Source organism: Coturnix japonica, chromosome 27, assembly GCF_001577835.2.
Source record: "Coturnix japonica isolate 7356 chromosome 27, Coturnix japonica 2.1, whole genome shotgun sequence".
NCBI classification, from domain to species: domain Eukaryota; kingdom Metazoa; phylum Chordata; class Aves; order Galliformes; family Phasianidae; genus Coturnix; species Coturnix japonica.
In genome coordinates this window covers 3,506,681-3,527,590 of record NC_029542.1, presented here as the reverse complement: position 1 = coordinate 3,527,590, position 20,910 = coordinate 3,506,681, and the positions used below count along the sequence as shown (strand labels likewise).

Genomic DNA, 20,910 nt, shown 5'->3' with positions numbered 1-20,910 from the left:
GGGGGGGTTGATATGGGGGGGGTTGTAGGTTAATGGGGCTGGAGCCGCTTCTCCATCCTGGTATCAACCCAACACGTGCTAAACACGCCACTTCCGGTTCGTGCTACTTCCGGTCCGCGCTACATCCGGTTCGCGCTACTTCCGGCCTCGAGTACTTCCGCCCCCCGGCGCGCCCTTCTCTCCTCCATCCAATCAGCGCTCAGCACCACCGGAAGCCCCACCCCCTCTCTTCCACCCCGCCGCCCGCCAACTCCCACCCCTAAACTCATATCAACCAATCAGAATCGAGCCGCCTGCCGGCTCCAACCAATCACAGCTCGGGCGCGGGGCGGCGGGCCGAGGCCGTGATATCCCTCCGCCGCTCGGTGTGCGCGCGCGCACCGCTCCACCCGCGCGGCCTTTTTTCTCCCTCCGCCGCTTCCACCGGCAGCTCCTGATCCCCCCCTTCCCCAACCCACCCCATCGCTTCCCCTTCCTCCCTTCCCTCCTCCTCCTCCTCTGGCCGCCATGGAGCTCATCACGATCTTAGAGAAGACGGTGTCGCCGGGTAAGGCCGCGCGGGGCCGGGCCGTGTGGTGATTTGTGTGGTAAAGATGGGGGGGGGGCCCGGTTTGTGCCCCCCCACACCCGGTATAGGGGCTCTATGGGTCTCTATGTGTCTCTATGTGTCTCTATGGGTCTCTATGTGTCTCTATGGGTCCCCCCCCCATTAACCGACCCCCCCATCCCTTATCACAGACCGCTCGGAGCTGGAAGCGGCTCAGAAGTTCTTGGAGCAGGCGGCGATCGAGAACCTGGTGAGGCCCGGTTCGGTTCCGTCCCATTCGGTTCTATTCGGTTCGGTTCGGTCCCATTGGGTTCTATTTGGTTCGGTTCTATACCCTTTGGTTCTGTCCCATTCGGTTCTGTCCCATTTGGTTCTATCTGGTTCGGTTCGGTTCCATCCCATTCGGTTCTATCCCATTCGGTTCGGTTCTATCCCATTCGGTTCGGTTCTATACCCTTTGGTTCTGTCCATCCCATTCTGTTCGGTTCTATCCCATTCGGTTCTATTCGGTTCTATCCATCCCATTCGGTTCTATCCGGTTCAGTTCCATCCCATTGGGTTCTATTGGGTTCGGTTCGGTTCCATCCCCACCCCCACCTTCCTACCCTCCCCCCCCCTATTCGGTTCGGTCCCTCCCGCTCCTCTCAGCTCCAATGGCGGCCCGTCCCCTCCCGGTTGTGCTGGCGGCCAATGGGGGCGCATTGAAGGGGAGCGGCCGGGCCATGTGCGGCCATAGTCAGCGCTGGGGCCTATCCCGGGTGGGGCCGAATTGGGGGCTTAGGGTTGGAAATAGGGTTTGAAAAGGGAGAGATATCGGCCCTATGGGGTTAACGGGAGCCACGTGTGGGTATTGGGGTTGTGATGTGTTGGTATTGAGTGGAGATGTCGGTGTATTATGGGGTTGTGTCGGTCTGAGCTGCCCCAGCGTTATAGGGATGTGGATGGGAGGGGTATTAGGGGCTGTGGGGCGGCCATTTAAGCCCCCTCCCCCTGTAGGGGTTGCCCTTAAAGCTCTATGGATTAACCCAGAGGAGGAATGGAAGAGCTCTGCCGGTGCTGGAGGATATTTAGGGTCATTCCTTTAAGGGCAGCAGCAGCAATGTGTTCATTTCACCCTTATTCCTCACCTTTAACCCGGCTTCATCACATGAGATAACCCCTATAGGGTTCGTGCTTAGAGCTGGGACCCTTCAGAGCCGTCCCACCCCATAGAGCTCCATACATCCACACCTCCCAAGCCTTTCCTTTTGTAGGGTGATGCTCCAGAGCCTCACAGAGCAACATCCCCCCTTCCTGAAAGCAAAGCTGCCCCCCTCTGTGCCCCCTCCCCATTGCGGGGTGATGAGGGCTGTGCTGTATGTGGATGCATTTGGGGAAGCCAAAAGCTTTTGGCCTTTGTGCAGCCTTTAGGAGGCACAGCGTGTCCTGCAGCTGGATCAGCAGCTCTGCTTTATGCTGCTGGGGCTTCAGCAGTTCCTTGTGCATCGACCTGCTGTGGGGTTTTGGTTCTATGGGGGCCAGCAGCCCTTACATTGTGCATGGAGGAGCAGCAGAGCACACGGTGTTGGGTTTGGGGTGGTTGGGTTGGGGGTGTTGGGTTGTGGGTTTGGCCTTTGCCTTCAAGCAAAGGGGCAAAGTAATGATGCCCCCCACCACTCTGCCTGCCCCCCAAGATGCTCACATCCCAGTGTGGGGCCTATGTGGGTTGATCAGAGGATGCTCCATGCAGGTGAGAGCGCAGGAGGTGGCCGTCTGTTGGGTGAGGTGGTGGAAGCCAAGCAAAGCATTGCCCTCTTATGGGGGTCTGGGTTTGGTTGGGGGTCTGGGTGGGGTTGGGTTGGGGGTCTGGGTTGAGTTAGGGGTCTCAGCCCCTTCCTCCCCTTCTCTCCCACAGCCAACCTTCCTGGTGGAACTGTCCAGAGTGCTGGCCAACCCCGGGAACAGCCAGGTAGCGCGAGTGGCAGCCGGCCTGCAGATCAAGAACTCTCTCACCTCTAAAGACCCCGACATCAAGGCTCAATACCAGCAGCGATGGCTCGCCATCGACGCCAACGCCCGCAGGGAGGTCAAGAACTACGTGAGTCTCTTCCTTTTCCCTTCTCATCTGGTTTTGAGCCCATTGGGTTCTCTTGGGCTGGTGTCCTCTTTGCTTTCTGCTCAGACTCTTGCTGTGCTGTGAGCTGTAGAAGCATTGGGGTGAAAATCAGGCAGGTTTAGGGCTGCTGCTTTTCCTTTTGTCTTATGTAAGGGCTCCTACAAAGGAGTCTCAGTATTGCAGTGACACAAGTGGTGCCTGAGTTCTTTCACCTCATGGGATTATAGGAGTGCATGGTTGTGTGTGGCTCCATGTGGTGCAAGTTTTAAGCTTTATATGTTGGTTTTGTCTTAATAAAGATGTTGGAGTCTGTATTTAGCAGCGCAAGGTTGGGTCATCGACACAGTTGTGTGCTCTAATGGCATAGGAAGGGGATCATAGCTCCTGCTGGCAGCATTAAGCTGTTGTGTTGTGTGTTGGAGCTCACAGCATTGGGTTGCTGCTTGGTGTTAAATGAAAGCAGAATCCTTTGTGTCTTATCCCTCAGTTCCCCATGGTGGGCTTTTCCTTCAGCTCTGGGCTGCCTGTTATTTCCATCATTGCTGTATCCAGTGACCCATGAGCGATGGGGTTGTTGGTGGGGGGGGGGTCTGACCCCAAACCCCTTCATATGGGAGGGATTGGGAGAGTCTGAGTGATGGGAGGGACTGAGGGGGGGGTTGGTGTTACTTGGTGAGTATTTGGGAAAGGGAAGGGTGTGCTTGGATAGTGCTAAAGCAGGGGCTCCTCCCTTGTTCATTCTGAGAAACAGTTACATAAGTATGCAAGAAAAAAAACCCCACCTCATCAAATTGCAAACCAAAGAGTTTCGTTTCTTTCTGTCTTGATAGAAGCAGGCTGGGGTTGGGGGGGTGATTTCAGAGCACTCTTGGTTTGCTTTTGTATCTGTAGAGGAGTTGTTGGGTGAGCTGCTGGTGTGTGGATGTCAATGGGAAGCTCTGGATGTCAATGGGAAGCTCTGGATGTCAATGGGAAGCTCTGGATGTCAATGGGAAGCTCTTTGCTATGAGTGGGGAGGTGCTGGAACAGCTGCATATAGAGGCTGTGGATGCTCCACACATGGAGCTGTGCAAGGCCAGGTTGGATGGAGCCCTGTGCAGTGTTATCTATGGAGGTTGGTTATCTATGGAGGTTGGTGGCCCTGCTGGTGGCAACAGAAGCTTTGTGACCCTTAAGGTCCCTTCCAACCTGAACCATTGTATGATGTGACAGCAGTGTGTGCAGTCACAACCACAACCCCCTTCCTAAAGGGGTGACCATGGCTGCCTTCATCCCATGGGGTGAGCTGAGCCCAGGAGGCATTACAATATATCTGTAGTACCACATATAGGGCTGGCAGAGCTGTCTACACACAGACCCCAACGCTTCTCTTTGCTTTCAGGTCCTGCAGACATTGGGCACAGAGACGTATCGGCCCAGCTCTGCCTCTCAGTGCGTGGCCGGCATCGCCTGCGCCGAGATCCCAATGAACCAATGGCCTGAGCTCATCCCCCAGCTGGTGGCCAACGTCACCAACCAGCACAGCACTGAGCACATGAAGGAGTCCACGCTGGAGGCCATCGGGTACATCTGCCAGGATATTGTGAGTAACTTCACTCCTGTTTGTGGCACCTCTATGGGCCGAACTGCTCGTCCTTAGGATCCCTCTGCCAGCACCAAACACACACACACGGTGTCTGAAGGAGCTGACCTGCTTTTGCAGCACAAATCCAGGTCGCTTTTCAAAGTCACTGCACAGCTGCGGGGTGGGCAAACTGCAGTTTGCAAACCTTGCAGGTGAGCAGGGAGCTTCCTCTACATGGCTGAGGAATTGCTGACCTCCTTCCTCATGCAAAGAAGGGTCTCTTTAACCTCACGGAAGGAGGTTTAGGTGCAAGGATGGGTTGCCAGCAAGGATGTTCAGTGTATTAGGGGGGCTGGTTTGCTCTTGAGCACGTTTGGCTGTATCCAAATCCATGCCAGTCTCCTGTGGCACAGCAGGGCAGTCCCTGCTAAGGGAGGGATGGAGGCAGCACGGAGCTCTTTGGTGTTGAAAAGGGTGAAATGAGGAGCAGCAGGGAGGGATGGAGGGTGGGTAGGGGGCAGAATGGGGTGTGAGGGAGGGCTGGGATCCACCACGTTTGGTTTCTGGTGCTCCCAGTGGACATAAGGATTTCATGTCTTATGATCCTGCTCATGGAATTCAAGCATTAGCAATGGCTTTGATATATGGAGTGAAGCTGTTTAACATGTGTGACTCTCAATGCTTCTTTTAGGACCCAGAGCAACTTCAAGACAAATCCAACGAGATCCTGACAGCCATCATCCAGGGAATGAGAAAGGAAGAGCCCAGCAACAATGTGAAGCTTGCAGCTACGAACGCACTCCTGAACTCTTTGGAATTCACCAAAGCAAACTTCGACAAAGAGGTAAAAGGGGGAGAAAGGGTGTAAAGTACAAGGGCAGAATCCATGGTCTATGATGAGAAATCATGCACCACGCTGAGTTTTGATGCATAACCCGATGACATCTGAGACTTGGATTCGTTTCCATGCTGGCTGGGTGTTCCTGTGATGCAGAAATGCTTTGGAAGCTTCCAGAAATGTATTTTTTTTCCCCCAAAAAAGGCTTTTGCTGAGTTTTGGGGTTGAATTTGACCTGAGTTTGGGCTGTTAGATCTGCTTCCTAATCCAGCTTCTCTCTGTAATGCTGCTCTGTGTGCGTTACCCGCTTGGATCAGCGCTTTCTTTCGAGTTACATGGCAGCAATCCAGCTTACATTGCCTCTGGGAATGGCTGGGGGAGGAAGGCCTGCAAGCCTTCAAATAGGGGGGTATCTATTGCAGGGTGGCTTTTCCTTTCCTCTATGTGGGTGAAGGATAATCCCATAGGACCCTACCAGGGGGGAGGATGGGGTGAAGGTTGAACCCTCAGCTTAGAGGGTCTTTGAATGGGAACCTTTCCTAGGCTGTATGTCTATCCAAGGGTTGTAGAGGGGCTGTAGAGGTTCAACACCACGTTCTCCATAGGAAGCCTTGCAAAGTCTTAAGAGCTTTTTGTGACCTGATGTTCTTCTGTTTCTCCTGCAGTCTGAAAGGCACTTTATTATGCAAGTAGTCTGTGAAGCAACGCAGTGTCCAGATACGAGGGTGAGTGGAGGCTGAAGGATGTGCTGATGGCTGGAAAGGGGCTTTGATTTTTATCACTGTTCCCTTTTTGGGAAGCTGAACAGAACTCATAGCACTATAATGAGCAGCAATAACAGCAGGCTGTTAAGGTGGGGATGGGCATGTGAGTCCTCAGACACCCTGAGTTTCATATTTGATGTTAGGAGCAGTGAAATGCTCGGAGGATTTAAGCTGCAAAGACCTCACTGGGTGTGGAGTAAATGGAGGTGCTGGGATGCTGGGCCTGTTTCTCTTGTTCGTTGTCACACCTTGGGTCCATTCTGTGCTCTGACAGGTACGAGTGGCTGCATTACAGAACCTGGTGAAGATCATGTCCCTTTATTATCAGTATATGGAGACGTATATGGGTCCTGCACTTTTTGCTGTGAGTACTTGGACTATGTTAGATAAAATCAGCTGAACTCCACCTGTGCTGCTTTGTCTTCGTCTGGGAGGAAACCTCTTCCTACGTCCTCAATTTGATTTTTCTCTGGCTGTGTTTGTGTGTTCCTGATGCCCCTTAACCCAATGCTGAGACCCCCAAGTGTGGGGCAGAATAGACTGCTGGGTCTGCTCAGCAGCCCTGCCTGGGTAGCTGATGTGACATGAGTTTGTCCTCAATGAACTCAGCCGTGGCACCTGATTTCAGATGATGTGGAGCCTTCGGGTGTTTGTGTCAGGAGAAACCATGTGCTAAAAACATTCTTCTCTCCCTTCCCTTCTTTCTCATTCCTAAAGATAACTATTGAAGCGATGAAAAGTGACATAGATGAGGTGGCTCTACAGGGAATCGAGTTCTGGTCAAACGTGTGTGATGAGGAGATGGATCTGGCTATAGAGGCATCAGAGGTGAGTAATATTGTCTTTGGTTGAGCTGCAGTCGTGGTTTAACAACATCTGCAAGTCCTGCTGTTCTCTGTAGCCCCCCTCCATGCCCCTGGTGTGGCAGTCCTGGTCTATGATGAAACATCATGCACCACTCTGATGCTCCGTGATGCATGACTGATAGAAGCTGAGACCTGGGGCTGCACGGAGCCCACGGGGCGTGTTGGCTCTGCAGAGAGCAGCTTGGCTTCGAGCTGCTGGCTCGGTTCTGGCAGCTGTCTCACCCAGCACTCAGCTGGGATTGATTTGTTCTGCTGCTGAAGGTAAATGTGAAGCTTGGGGTTAAAGTTGCACAGGGGGCCACTGTCCATCACCCCCTTCCATAACTCATTGCTTTCAGTATAAGCTCGAATACAACTTGTTCTGCTTCCCAGATCAGATGAAGACGAGCTGCCTTTTTAACCAACCAAATGGTTTAATGCCAACCTGGCTGGGAATCAGAACAACTTGAGATAAAGATTTCCTGACAGCTTTGATGTGAACACACTGTGACAGGGAGGTGCTGCTTTCCTGGAGATGATACATGACAGCTACCTGATTCCTCTTTAACATCCCGGAGTCGAGTTTTAAGCTCCTGTAAGGTTCACTTTAAAGCACATTAAGCGTGTATAGCAGGCACAGCACAGCGCTGGGAGATCCCCACTGTCCTGAATGCCTTGGAGCTGTTGCTTTGATGGCACCTTGGGCTGCTGCAACGTGGTCTGAGTTGGAGGGGGAGCATCTATGGGTTTACCCACTGCCTGTGCCTGGTGGGCTCTACATTTATGGGCTCTGTGCCTCTAACAGACCCCAGGAACAGCAGTGCTGTCCTGTTCTGACATAGGAGAGAAGTCATGGGATGCAAGGAATGATTTTCCCCTTCGCATTGGATGAATCTGGGGTGTTGTTCCCCATGCAGGTGTTGTTTGCATAGAAATCAGTGGCACAGATCAATAAGAGCTTAAACTTCGAAGGCCTGTAGATGAATCAGAGCCATCTTGAAAAGCAGCTAAATATATATTTGGTGTTGCCTGCCCAAAATAGCAAGGAGAAAAGGACAGTCAGCGTGTAGGTTCAGCTTGTGTGCAGAAGGACCTCTTGCTTTTCCTACATGGGGTCACTTGTTAATGATACAGAACAGGGTATTTCTGTTTGGGCCCTTTATGTTTATGGAACAGCAGATTGAGCTGTGCTGATGGAAGATGGAACTGGATGTGGTGTAGGGCTGACCTTAAGGTTAATGTATGCAGTGGTGACTTGGTGCTGGGAAGTGTGCAGGAGAGATCCTATAAGTGTGGGTTGATAGATGTGGTGCTTGTGTTGAGGATTGCATTGTGTGCTTCCTTGCAGGCAGCAGAACAGGGGAAACCTCCGGAGCACACGAGCAAATTTTATGCTAAGGGAGCATTGCAGTATTTGGTCCCAATTCTAACACAGACGTTAACAAAACAGGTGAGTTGCAAAACACTGTATATCCAGGGGGATGGTGTGGAAACAGCTGCTCCTGCGCTCGGCTGCACTCAGCATCACATTTATCTTTATGGTTTCAGAAGAGGTTTGTATCTTTCTCTGTGTTCCTCACGAGTAAAACCAACATTGTCTGCATCACTGGAGGTTCAGTGTCTGGCTTTACTGAGCTTTGAGGTCTCTGTTTATTTTAGTGGGTGCTGAGAGCTGCACGGGGACTTGTTTGTACTCCGTTCCGCAGCCTGATAGAAGTTAATGGAGTCACTTGCTGCAGCAGGTCTAATAATAAGATCAAGCTGTTAATTAAGCTGTGCAGGGTGGAGTTTTGGCTTCCTGTGATGAAGTGCTGTGAAAGTGATTCTCACTGTCTGTCTGGGTGCAGAGGGTTCCAATGCAGCGGGTTAAACCCCAAGTGATGGTTAAAATGGGATGAATGAAGCACGTAACTTGGGCTGCCTCTCTGCCAGGGGTGGGATTTGCAATTGTAAATCTGAATTGACCCTTATATTTAACACCTGGCAACAGGGTGGTGCTGCCTGCAGTGGGGTGGTATTGCCTATGAGTGGGAAGGGATGGTTTTTGCCCATGCTGATGGGTGCTGTTCTCTTCCTAGGATGAAAACGATGACGATGACGACTGGAACCCCTGTAAAGCAGCAGGTGTCTGCCTCATGCTGCTGGCAACCTGCTGTGAAGATGACATTGTTCCTCATGTGCTGCCCTTCATTAAAGAACACATCAAAAACCCAGACTGGCGATACAGAGATGCAGCTGTGATGGCTTTTGGGTGCATTTTGGAAGGACCAGAGCCTAACCAGCTCAAACCACTAGTTATACAGGTGAGATGATGGTGAGGCTTGTGAGAAAAACCCTTTGGTTTATTTGGAGGACTCATATTTTGTGTTGTTCTTAGTCTTAAACTTTAAGATATCAGAGTGATGGACTCACTGGATCTGGATGATCTTCCCTGCTGTCCCAGGCTCAAGTCAGCCAGCCTATAGATAACATTAAAGCTAGAAACACTGACAAATTCCTGTAGCCACATAGTGCAAATGCTCACACCTTTCTCCTGACCTCCTTTATCTCCCAGGCAATGCCGACTTTAATAGAGCTGATGAAGGATCCCAGTGTTGTGGTTCGAGACACAGCAGCCTGGACCGTGGGCAGGATCTGTGAGATGCTCCCTGAGGCAGCCATCAATGACATTTACCTCGCCCCACTGCTGCAGTGTCTGATTGAGGGCCTGAGCGCTGAGCCCCGGGTGGCCTCCAACGTGTGCTGGGTAAGGCAGCCCCTTTGCTTTTGCTGCTGTGAGTGAAGGGAGGCAGCTCATGTTGTTATGCAGACACACAGGTTGATGCTTGCACACTTACACAGGTGGCAGAGATGAACCCTGACTTGGTCACCCAGCAAACACAGCTCTTGTTGTTATCTCCAGTCTGTTTTGTGCCTCTGAGAGGCAAAACAAGGGAAAAAAAAGCATTTCAAGTAGGAACAACCAAGGTTGTCCACAATAATGGGTGTGTAGAGACATGGTCACATTCCAGACATGCTGGGCTTTCATGTTTTCTTGGGACAGCTGAATTGCCCATTCGTTCTTAGGGGAACACAACCCACCTTGCTTCCCATCACCTGAACTCGCTTCAGAAGTGGCTTCAGGACTCATTTTGAGGAGCATGAAGTTTTCTCTCCCCTGACAGAGCTGCGGTCCCTTGGGTTAACTTCAGTTCTATCATCTTGATGGGTGTGTGCTACCAAGCAGCATCACTGTCCTCCCCCCCCCTATATAGAAGATGTATCCCTTGCTGCTTGCAATAGGAATTCAGCTACAGATGGGTGTCTGCACGTCAGAACAACCCTTAGAAACGATAGGATCCATTCTCTTGCTATGACAGAGGATTGATGGCTTCAAATCAGCGTGGGAGCTTCTCCCTGTTCTGCTGCTCCTGGCAGATGTCCACGTAGCTGTGGCTGCTGTTGGGAAGGCGATGACTGGCACGTGTCTATAGATGGCAGTGACGATGAGGGATCTTCAGCTTTCTTTAATCCCCCCCCATCTCAGAGCTGTTACCATCAGTCTGCAGCCTGTTCTAAGCTGGGGTTGATAACAGCAGGTCCTGTCTGCCCAGCACCAGCAGCCTGCATGGCTCAGGCAGTCTGACTTTCTGCTGTGTTTCATTTCACATCTTCCATATCCTCACCACTCCTGCACCAAAGTTGAGTACCCTGAATAATAATGGGCACTTAAAGGAGCTGTTAGCCCTGCACCTGTTTGTATGGCTGGGATGTGTTTCTGGGGTGAAGTCATTGGGTAACAGAAATGGTTGTTCTGTGTTCCAGGCCTTCACTAGTCTTGCTGAAGCTGCCTATGAAGCTGCAGATGTAGCTGATGATCAGGAAGAACCAGCAACCTACTGCTTATCCTCTTCATTTGAGCTAATAGTTCAGAAACTTCTGGAGACCACAGATAGGTAACGTTAACCCAGCTGGCCTGAGAAACACAAGAGATGCCTTTTCTACCCCTTCTCCTTAAGGCTTTGGTCTTCCTTCTCTTGCAGCATAGATCTGAATGGTGTTTTGTAAGAGCTTTCTGGCATAGTGTCCTTTTCCAAACTAAGCTGAAATATAAATAGACAAGGCAAAATGTTTTCTGGGTTCTGCAGATGCAAAAGTAAGGCTCGTGTTGAAGTCCTGTTCTGCTTTCAAGGTCACGTAAGGGATTTTGACAGCTCTGCAGTTCAACTTTTGGGTCACTTTTGATCCTTCAGCTGAAACCCTTTTGCAGGTTAAGATCTTAAATGGGGGGTTCCTGTCTGAGCAGTTTGAACTCGCTTTGTGTCTCATTCAGTTCCAGCCAGCATTGTGGTGTCTGCCTCAGGGCTCTGTGGTCCATCAGGTATCTCAGAACAGCTCTCAGCTGTCTCTGGTTCAGCTTATGGTTCAGGGGAGGCACCTACAGGCACAGCTCACCTCCTGACACTATTCCTTCCTAGGCAGGGTCGCAGCACACAGCTGTGTGTGGCTTTGAGCTGTTTGCTGCTCCTGGGCTCACTGTCTGAAGATACTGGAAGTCATTATTAATAGCAAGTTAAATTAAAAAGGGAAAGTCCAAAAACAGCTTTACAAATGTCATTGACTTTCACATCTTGCAATAGGGAGAGGCTCATTGCAGCGCTGGGATGTAAGCTCTTACAGATCTACTGTAAATTCTGTTCCAGGCCTGATGGACACCAGAATAACTTGAGGAGCTCTGCATACGAAGCTCTGATGGAAATAGTGAAGAACAGTGCCAAGGACTGTTACCCTGCTGTCCAAAAGACAACGTTGGTCATCATGGAGCGGCTTCAACAAGTGCTGCAGATGGAGGTAGGAGGGAGGTGGAGGTTTGAGCCTTGGCTGTGTATAAAGTGCTGTGTGTTTTTATGGACAGGTTGGATGCTTTATGAAGGGTGCCTCTCCTCTTAAATTGGAAGGAGCAAATACTTAAAAGGGGGGTTTCTGCCCTATATATTGCTGCTGGGTTTGCGTGGACCATGAGAGAAGTATTCTGTATTTGAGGTTCTGTTCTTTGCTTTTCAGTCTCACATCCAAAGCACTTCAGACAGAATCCAGTTCAATGATCTTCAGTCTCTTCTCTGCGCTACTCTCCAGGTAAGCTCCTCATTCCTTCTTTGTGGTTATGGAGAGGAGGAGGTCTGGGGGTTGTGAAGGGTTGGCTCTTACATTGGCTTCAGGGTGAACAATTGCTCTGTTTGGCACCAGCAAAAAAGCTCCGCACTAGATTTAATTTGTTCATCTGCCTCTTGTGGTTGGTGTTCTTATTTAAAACGGCACTAATTAAAATGCACTAAGTGTCCTTGAAATTAAACATCTGGTAATGAACACCCACGTGGCTTGGAGCGTTACCGCACTTCAGCTCCTTTCCTCTTCTTACAAAGTGCATTGAAAACAGCCACTTTTCTCCCCAAATCTTCACCACGTCGTCCCATTGAAGCACAGGCTGCCCAGTATTGAAGCTTTGCTGCTTAGCACTGCAGGAAGGTGGGATGGAGTGGGAGCCCTCTGCGTATGGAGCCTTTCCTTTTGGCTCAGCATGACCTATTACACCTCTTGTTTCCATGTGGGGTTATTTCATTTCCCAAACAGAGTCACTCTGGTCTTAAGATGGATGTTTTTTGCCCTGTATTCTTGCTCTCAGAGGAGATTTCAGCTGCAGTTGGCTGTAAAGATGTGCTGTGTCTTGGATTAACGACCCCTATCTCTGAAATGCAATTCTGTGGTGCACCAGCAGAGCTTCTGTGCCACCTGTAATTGGCAGCAAGGCATCATTGTGGCATTGCTGTCATTAGAGAAAGGCTCGTCTTTTAATGTAGGGCCAAATTTGGGCTGGCCACATGTAATGCCAGCTTACAAAAGGGAACCTGCAGAACAGCCTATGCAGCAGGAACGAGTCAATTCAGCTCATTCCGTAGCTGGGAAACGGAATGCAGCTAAAAACGAATGGGACTTTGTGCTTGCACTGACAAAGCATATTTCAGCAGCAGCAGAATTCAAACAGCAGCTTCGCTTTCAGCAGCCCAACATGCTCAGAAGCGCTCAGGGAGGTGGAGGCATAATTCAGCTGAGCATAAGTGGAAGCAATGATGATCTTTCTCTCTTCCCTTCCTTGTTTTAGAACGTCCTGCGGAAGGTGCAGCACCAGGATGCCCTGCAGATCTCAGACGTGGTGATGGCATCTCTGCTGAGGATGTTCCAGAGCACGGCGGGTTCAGGGGGTGTGCAGGAGGACGCCTTGATGGCAGTCAGCACCCTGGTGGAAGGTGGGTGCCACGCTGGGGTTGGGGAGCAGGGCTGGGTGCAGCCCGGGGTGCTCCCTGCTCTCATTGACCATATAGATTAACATAAAACCTCAAGCAACCACGTTCAGTTCCTGCTTTTCCTCAAGGTGTGGTTTTGACAGCGCAGCTTTGCCACATCTGTCACTGAAGCCCTGAGTCTGCTGGATTATTCTGGGCTGTTTCTTGAATGAATAGCTCGTTTTCTGTTAATAACGTGGTTACAATGCAAATTCTGCCAAGAGAAAGGAGGAGCTCTGCTGTGTGCTGTGCTGAGCACAATGGGAACCTGCTTCCTTCAGTGGCTCAGTGATTCACGCTGCTGCTGCTTGAGACCCGTTGCTGCTTTGGGGATGTTTTCTCAATGGTCGATTTAAAGTCATTGTTCTTATTTAAAAGAAAATCACAGCGGTGATGGTCAGCATTAGAGTGAGTCAGAGCTGGTGAAATGAAATCAAATGGGGTGGTGGCAGCATGAGCTGATGGTCAGAAGCTGCCTTGGAACTTGGAGGGGGGGAACACAGCACAGTGGACTTTGCAGCATGAAGGAACAGTTCTCTGAGTCTTTGTGGTCCCCATGTATGTGCTTCAGCAGTGCTCAGCCTTTGTGCTATGCACTGTTTTAGGTGGAGGATGACTGTGGGTTTTATTGAGGTCCATGAAGTGCATGGCAGGTTGGGAGTTCCTTTCTCTAACAAGATTATTTTCCATGCACAGTCTTAGGTGGAGAGTTCCTGAAGTACATGGATGCCTTCAAACCGTTCCTTGGCATTGGACTGAAGAACTATGCTGAATACCAGGTAGAGGTCAAAGCAGGCAGCCCTGTGCTTGCCATCTCCAAACTGCCATCTGCTCTCAGGTGCTGAGTTCAGCAGGTGTGCATCTATGGAACAGCACAGCTCGTGGTGGTGAGGTGCAGCTCTTCACAACTCAATGCTTCATAAAGTTCAATAGGGCTCATCAGCTGCCATTGGGGATGTTACTGGTGGTGACATTAATGCCCATAGAGTGTCACCACTGCTCAGTGCTTTAATTTAATAAGCTGACGCTGTGAGGATGGAGAGGAAGCCTGACTCACCGGGTGGGTGTCTGACTTGCTGTTCTATTTGCAGGTCTGTCTGGCTGCAGTGGGCCTGGTTGGTGACTTATGCAGAGCCCTGCAATCCAACATCTTGCCTTTCTGTGACGAGGTTATGCAGCTGCTCTTGGAGAACTTGGGGGTGAGTGTTTACCTTCTCATTAGTGGTTAGTAACAGTTGGCTTGCACGCTGAGGGGGAAAAAGTGGGAGGTGGGAGAAGCTGAAGTGCTAGGCGTGCTCTGAAGATCTCGTGTTTGACAACTGTGTCACTTAGTGTTTGAATGGGATCCAGCTCTGTTGAGGATAAGGATTCCCATTGCCAGTGAAGGTCGTGGTTTCTTAGCTCCTCCTCTCAGGGAAGTGCAGCTGAATGTAACGGTGTTGAAATCTGTTCCAGAATGAAAATGTTCATAGGTCTGTGAAGCCACAGATTCTCTCTGTGTTTGGAGATATCGCCCTTGCTATTGGAGGGGAATTCAAGAAGTACCTGGATGTTGTACTGAATACCCTCCAGCAGGCTTCCCAAGCACAGGTTGATAAGGTGAGGCAGCCACGTGCTCTGTGGTTCTTTACAGTCATAAATGAGGGCTGTGTGCTCTGCTGAGGGCGCTGCTCACCTGGTGCTCTCCTGCTGCCTTTCAGTCGGACTATGACATGGTGGATTACCTGAATGAGCTGAGGGAGGGTTGCCTGGAAGCTTACACAGGAATCATTCAGGGATTGAAGGGAGACCAAGAAAACGTGCACCGTAAGTCATCTGTGGGGGTTCCTTTTGTGATTGAAATGATGAAGGGGTGATAAGAGCCTGCTTGGATGGGCACGTCCTTGTTAATTCACTTCTGTGGGGGAGGGAGCACTCAGCTGCCGATGTAGTTCCCTTAGTGCCCTTCGTTGTGGTTCTTCCTCCTTTGGCATTATGTGCTCCTTCCCTGTCTGACAGCTCAGAGTTGGGCCATCCATACAGGAAGGCCTTGTCAGACTTGTGGAACCATTAAACATGAACTATGTTTCACCCTGCTCTAAGGAGGCTCTTCTCTTTCAGCGGACGTGATGCTGGTGCAGCCCAGAGTAGAATTTATTCTGTCTTACATTGACCACATTGCTGGAGATGAGGATCATACGGACGTAGTAGTGGCGTGTTCTGCTGGACTGATAGGGTGAGTATCCTGATCCCGTGTGAGCAACAACAGCCTGTTTGTTAGGTAGAACTCTGTACATCAAATACATCTGAAGCTGCATTTTTATGGCTGATGTGTCAACCAGTCCTGGGTTATTCAGTGCAGTGCCATGCATTTAGCTGAAGGTGTAAAGCAGACAGTGTAAGTGAGGTCCTTAACTGGGAGGGTGAGAGCAGCAGTGGAGCAGAGGAGCTCAAGTCAGGACTGGAATTAGATGGAGAGCCAATGGAAGCATCTGTCTTGGGACAGGAGATTGAACATCTCTATTTAGTCCCAGTTAAGAGAAGCTCAGTTGTGCTTCTGCTGCAATGAGTGACCCTATGCAGCCATTCATAAAGGACATGAGCTGTGAATCATCTTCCAGCTACCAAGAGCTGATCGGGGCGGATGTTGGCACAACTGTTTGTAGCTCTCAGCCTCAAAACCTCTCTTGTTTCTTCAGGGATTTGTGTACAGCGTTTGGCAAAGACGTACTGAAATTAGTAGAAGCTAGACCCATGATACATGAACTGCTAACTGAAGGAAGAAGATCCAAGACGAACAAAACGAAAACCCTTGCTACCTGGGCGACTAAAGAGCTGAGAAAACTGAAGAATCAAGCTTGGTAAGGGATAAAACACCCACCTACCTCCTTTTCATGTTGTGGAATTAGGAAATTGGCCGGACTCCGGAATGAGATGCTACACAAAAGCCCTGCTCTCAACAAGGTGGTTCTTAGTTTATCTTGCTGTAAACGAGAGCGTGTTGATGGGGACTTGGGGGGCTCGTTGTGCTGTGAGATACGCAGAGGAGGTGGCAGATGAGCTCTGTGTGCTCTGCAGTGCTGCTGAAGCACCTTTAACAGGAGCAGGTTGTTGAGGGGGGTGTGAGATTGCATCACCCTCTGAGTTCCCGTTGTTTGCTTTATGTCTGTGCTGCTTTGCTGGTGTTTCACTGGCTGAAGGTTGGACTTGGCACGTGTTTGGTTCGATTGTGAATGGTGCCTTTTTGCTTGCAGATCTGTTACCATTGGGATGACACCTGAGACCCCCCGCTGGAAATCTCCAATCTTTTGAGAAAAAACAAAAAGAAAAAGGAAAAAAACAAACAAACAAACAAAAAAAACCCAACAAAACAAAACCAACAACCCGGAAGTAAGGAGTGTGCACGGATGCTGAATGTTTGGGAATGAGAGGATGATGAGTGAGTGAGGCTTGAAACCACACCACATCGAAAACCCCACCACGGCAACAACAGCAGCAGCGCTGTTAGCGAGCTGAGCACTGACTTGAGCGTCGAAAGCCTTTTTTTGGCCTCCTTGTGGTCGTCTTCTTGGAGTAGTGAGAGCACCGGGCTCTGCTTGGCAATGGGCAGCCCCTTCCGACAGCGTGGGGTCGGCATCCCTGGGCTGCTCAGCAGAGAGGGAGAGATGGGAGCCGACCTCCATCCGCCCGCGGTAACTTGGGCCCACGCGATGCTGTCGGTGCACGGGATGTGAGAGGAGAGAGAGAGAGAGAAAGGGGTGAAGGATTTCTTTTGGGTCTAAAGAGTGAGTGTGTGTGAATGAGGCGGTTTCTCCACATTCGAGTCCATTGCAGTTGGATCTTTTTTTTTTCTTTTCCCACGAGCAAACATGGGGTTCGCTGTTGCATTTCATAAACTAACCGAAGTTTTTGTTTTTCTTTCAGTCTACTGATGCAGCGTAAGAGATGTATTAAAAAGGGGAAAAAAAAAAAGATTAAAAAAAAAAGGAAAAAAAAACAAACAAAAAAAAAAGGAAAGTCGCTCCTTTTAGGGCTTTTTATTTTGGGGAAACACTGACGAATGTTCAGAGCTCCCATCCCCAGTGATGCTTTTCATGGTCTCCTTTCATCAAAGCGCCTTTCCTTCCTTAATGTTGTTCAACTGTGAATGTAGAAATGGTGGGGAGGGGGGGGGAGGGAGGGGGATAAAACCAAACCAACTCCAACTCTTGGGTATAGAGGGTCTAGAATTAATGGTCAAACAAGATTTCAGGCTCACGACTCAAAGCCAGGCATCGAGTTGCTCTGAATTGGCAGTGAGAACGCAAAGGGAAAGAGCTCTCTTGACTTTGTACTGTAGCAGCCCCCCAAAAACAGCCAGGAAAATTGTGCCAAAGAGTTGAAAAAAACAAAAAAAAATAAAACTTTCAGGTATTATTTTGGATTGCAAAAAAAAACAAAAAGAGATGAGGATAAATTCAATGTTCAGACGTAAATCCTGATAAAAATGCCATTTGGAAACTGCTCGGCCTTTTGTGCTCTTTATTTAATCCAATCCGACGTGGTTTTGGTCTCTTTGCTGCACTTGAAAAAACAACAATAACAACAAAAAAAAAAAAATAAGGAAGAAATAAATTTATATAAGATATATATATACTGACTTGAGCTTACACAAAGACGGCACTTGTAAAAGGTTCTATTTTTCCACTGCAGTTTGAAAGATGAATAAAAATGGTGTCAAACATTCCCCAAAACTTCCTTTTCGTATTCTTGGTCTTTCCAGTTTTCTAAAGGGGAACCCGAGTAGTTACAGACTGATGGGGTGACTCCCAAACCAATTGGCTGCTCACTGCTCCCCTGATCGCACAATGTCTTATTGCCACGTCGAGGATCAGAATCTCATTTCAATGAGGGTTTTGAGGAATCAAACCTTGTTTATCCCAAACCCTCAGCAATAAGCCCAGAGGAATGGAGGTGAAAGGGTGTGAGTGTTGCTCATTTCAGTTGTATTGAAGGGCAGCTATTGATGCTGCCACCATTGGAATCTGCAGTTTGAACGCGGGCATTTCAAAAACCTCTTTATGGGAGGAAGGAGTCAGGAAATCTTTAGCTGATGGTGTTTTCTTTGCAGCAAGCAGGTGGCAATTTGTGTTATTCCCCCCCCCAGTTTCCTCTTCCCAGTCTGATCCTCGGACCCGTCGGCGTCTGCATCCACGCTAGCTCTTGTACAGGGTATCAGATATGTGCCTTTCAGTGCTGGGTTCAGATAATGAAGTCCAAGTGCCGACTTTGAACCAGTGTACAAACCTGATCCGAGCTCCCAGGTGCTGAGGTGAGGAGGAGCTCCCAAGTACGGGCAGCGAGAGGCCTGGGCCGCAAGCTCGAGTAAATGCCTTTTCTTTTTATTTCATTTCTTGAAGTGGGGTGGGATGATTTCCTAAAAGAGGGGGGGAAAAAGAAGCAAACAAACAAATGGGGGGAAAAAAAAAAGAAAAGAAAAAAAGCCATTCCTGAAATTGGGGAGGGAAGAAAATCTGATCATTCCTCAGTGCTACCTGTTTCTGTCCTGTGTGGCTGTTCGGCTGTAGACAGCAGGAGAATAAAGTACACTGAGACAGTAGTGCAAATAAACCCGTGTCTGGTGTGTTTGTGGGGGGCTCTTTGGGTTTGGCTGTGATCAGAGGTGGCTGCTGGCTCCTCTAAGGGCTGAGCATCCATCTTGTGTCCTTTGGAGGGGGGTTCTGGTGGGTCACAGCCCCCAGCCCTTGGGTTGTACCCCCAGCCTTTGTGTTGTACCCCCAGCCTTTGTGTTGTACCCCCATTGCACTGATTGCTCCTGTGGGGGAAGGAGAACCTCCAGCAGCCCCCAACATGATCCCTATGTTACCTTTATTCTGTTTCTCACTCATAGCAGCTCTTTGGCTCCGGCGTTGCCTTCATTCCATCCATTTCTCAGCTCTTTGACTCCCGTCCGCCTTCAGACAAGCCAAGGACCCATCTCCTAACGAAGGGGTAGGGCTGATTGATTTACTTTGCTAAAGAAAAGCCTCTCCGTTGTTGTTTCCAACACTTCTTATGGAGCTGTTGCCTCCCTCCCCCCCACCAGCAGCCGCAGCCCCCGCGGAGCTCTGAGACGTGTGGGTGTGCGGCCGCTTCCGTCTGATGGAGCTGTGTCAGCTGCTGTGTGTGCTGGGGACAGGAGGTGGGGATGGGGACGTGGCCATGATGGGCCCAGCTAGGCCTCTGTGTGGGCCTTGGGGCTGGGGGCTGCGGGACTGGGCCTTGCTGTGGGGCTGGGCCTTAGTGCAGGACTAGGCCTCGGTGCGGGACTGCAGGGTAGGCCTCAGGGATATGACCTGGGCTTTGGGATGGAGCTGGGCTTCAGTGTGGGGTTAGGCCTTGGGGACAGGCCGCAATGTGGGCTTTGGGGACAGGGCCTGGGCTATAGGGTGAGCCTGGGCCTCAATGGAGGGAGCTGGGCCTTGGAGCTGGGCCTTAGGCCTCAGGGGACCTGGGTTAGGCCTCAGGGCTGGACTAGGCCTCAGGGCTGGACTAGGCCTCAGGACTAGGCCTCAGTTAGGCCTAGTTAAGCCTTGTAGGGTCAGCCATGGGTCCTGGGCTGGATGTTCTTTCATTTTCCAGTGGTGAATTTCCTCGTGTCAGGGACATGGGAGGAAACGGTGCTGCCGGCAGCTGCTGAGGAGCGGCTTCCTGCCATAGAGTTCAATGGGAAGCAGCCATGCTGTACAACTTGGGCCCTGCTCTGCAAGGACGGGACAAACAGCTGTAGGAACCTACAGCTAAAACAGGGCTGGGAGGGACATGGGGGGCTCTGTCCTCATCACCTGCCCCCAATAGAGACAGTATGGACACTATGGAGCTGCACTGATGGACACCCAGCGCTGCAGTGGCTTGCTGCATGCATGAATGCAACCCCTACACCTGGAGCCATAGATCAGCTTGGAACCATCCAATGCAGCTCCTGAGCCACCCCCGGGCATCACATTTATGGTGCCACCATTGAGGGTTTGATCCCAGCACTGAGCTGGGCAAAGCAAATAGATAGAGCTCCGTGCTCTGCTTCCACGCCAGCATTGCTCTGCAGCAGGCACAGATCAACCGAGTGGAAAACGATCCTCTGCTTTCCGCTGTCAGCGGCCGTGGCAGGGCGATTAGGTTCTCTATCTGCACTGCTCTAACCTCACTGCTTAAAATAGCGCTTCTCCCAGCGTGGATGTGGCTGGCAGCGTAAATTGAGGTTCGTGTTCCTGTGCTAACATGGAAAGCAAAGGGAGAGGGGATTGCTCGGCCCCATCCCGACACCCAGGTTGGGGTTGGAGGCCCTGGGTTGCATCCCTGCAACCCCCACCTCCTCCTCCTGTACACACACACACACACATGGGGTTGAGCTGTTTGTTTTCTCTTCGTCCAAATTAACTTCCAACCTGATGCTAAAAACCTTCATTTGCACTTCAAAGCACTTTGCAGCAATCTGGGAGCATGAGCAGAGCCACAGCTGATGCTTGGGATTATCTCCAGGCCCCATTGATGGCGCAGCCCCCCTCCCTGCCCCATTGCTCTGTGCCCACCCTTTTCTTTTGGCCTCCAAGCAGCTCCTGGACCCCTCAGAAGCTCAGAAGCCCCCAGCACCGTGCTCAGCTCAGCCTTTAGCCATGGGTCTGCTGCTCTATCAACCCCCCCCACCCACAAAGGACCCTCTGATGGATGGTGGGGGTCCGTCCATGTACCAGCAGCCAAACTCCAAGTGACGTCTGCTGAATCACCACCATCCCAGCCATGATGCAGCTGCTCTATGCATAGCTCAGGGGGGGTCTGCATTGGGTTGTATGGCCGGACCTGCAGCATTGCCTGTATCAATTGCTCCTTATGGGGCAATGATGGGGGCATGGGATGGAGCCTCGATGGGGCTGCACGTGTCTATAGGGGCATCGCTTTGGCTAATGGAGAGGACCCCACTC

At 50.6% G+C, this 20,910-nt stretch overlaps 1 protein-coding gene and 1 long non-coding RNA gene across 2 annotated transcripts; one reads left to right on the top strand and one right to left on the bottom strand.

Annotated features, from left to right (window-relative positions):
* The first annotated feature begins 335 nt into the window (after positions 1 to 335).
* KPNB1 (karyopherin subunit beta 1) lies at positions 336 to 16,891 on the top strand. Its single transcript, XM_015885810.2, has 22 exons — positions 336 to 547; positions 739 to 797; positions 2,442 to 2,624; positions 4,024 to 4,224; positions 4,898 to 5,050; positions 5,710 to 5,769; positions 6,083 to 6,172; positions 6,526 to 6,636; positions 8,002 to 8,103; positions 8,732 to 8,956; positions 9,208 to 9,399; positions 10,458 to 10,588; positions 11,336 to 11,483; positions 11,697 to 11,768; positions 12,793 to 12,937; positions 13,670 to 13,752; positions 14,065 to 14,172; positions 14,429 to 14,572; positions 14,674 to 14,779; positions 15,074 to 15,188; positions 15,652 to 15,813; positions 16,207 to 16,891. Coding segments are annotated over exons 1-22 (2,631 nt in total). The 5' UTR covers positions 336 to 507; the 3' UTR covers positions 16,208 to 16,891.
* On the bottom strand, positions 16,791 to 20,904 carry LOC116654450. Its single transcript, XR_004309701.1, has 2 exons — positions 18,819 to 20,904; positions 16,791 to 18,368 (listed from the first exon to the last, which is right to left on the bottom strand). It is a non-coding gene; the product is annotated as an uncharacterized LOC116654450 (long non-coding RNA).
* Positions 20,905 to 20,910: the final 6 nt, after the last annotated feature.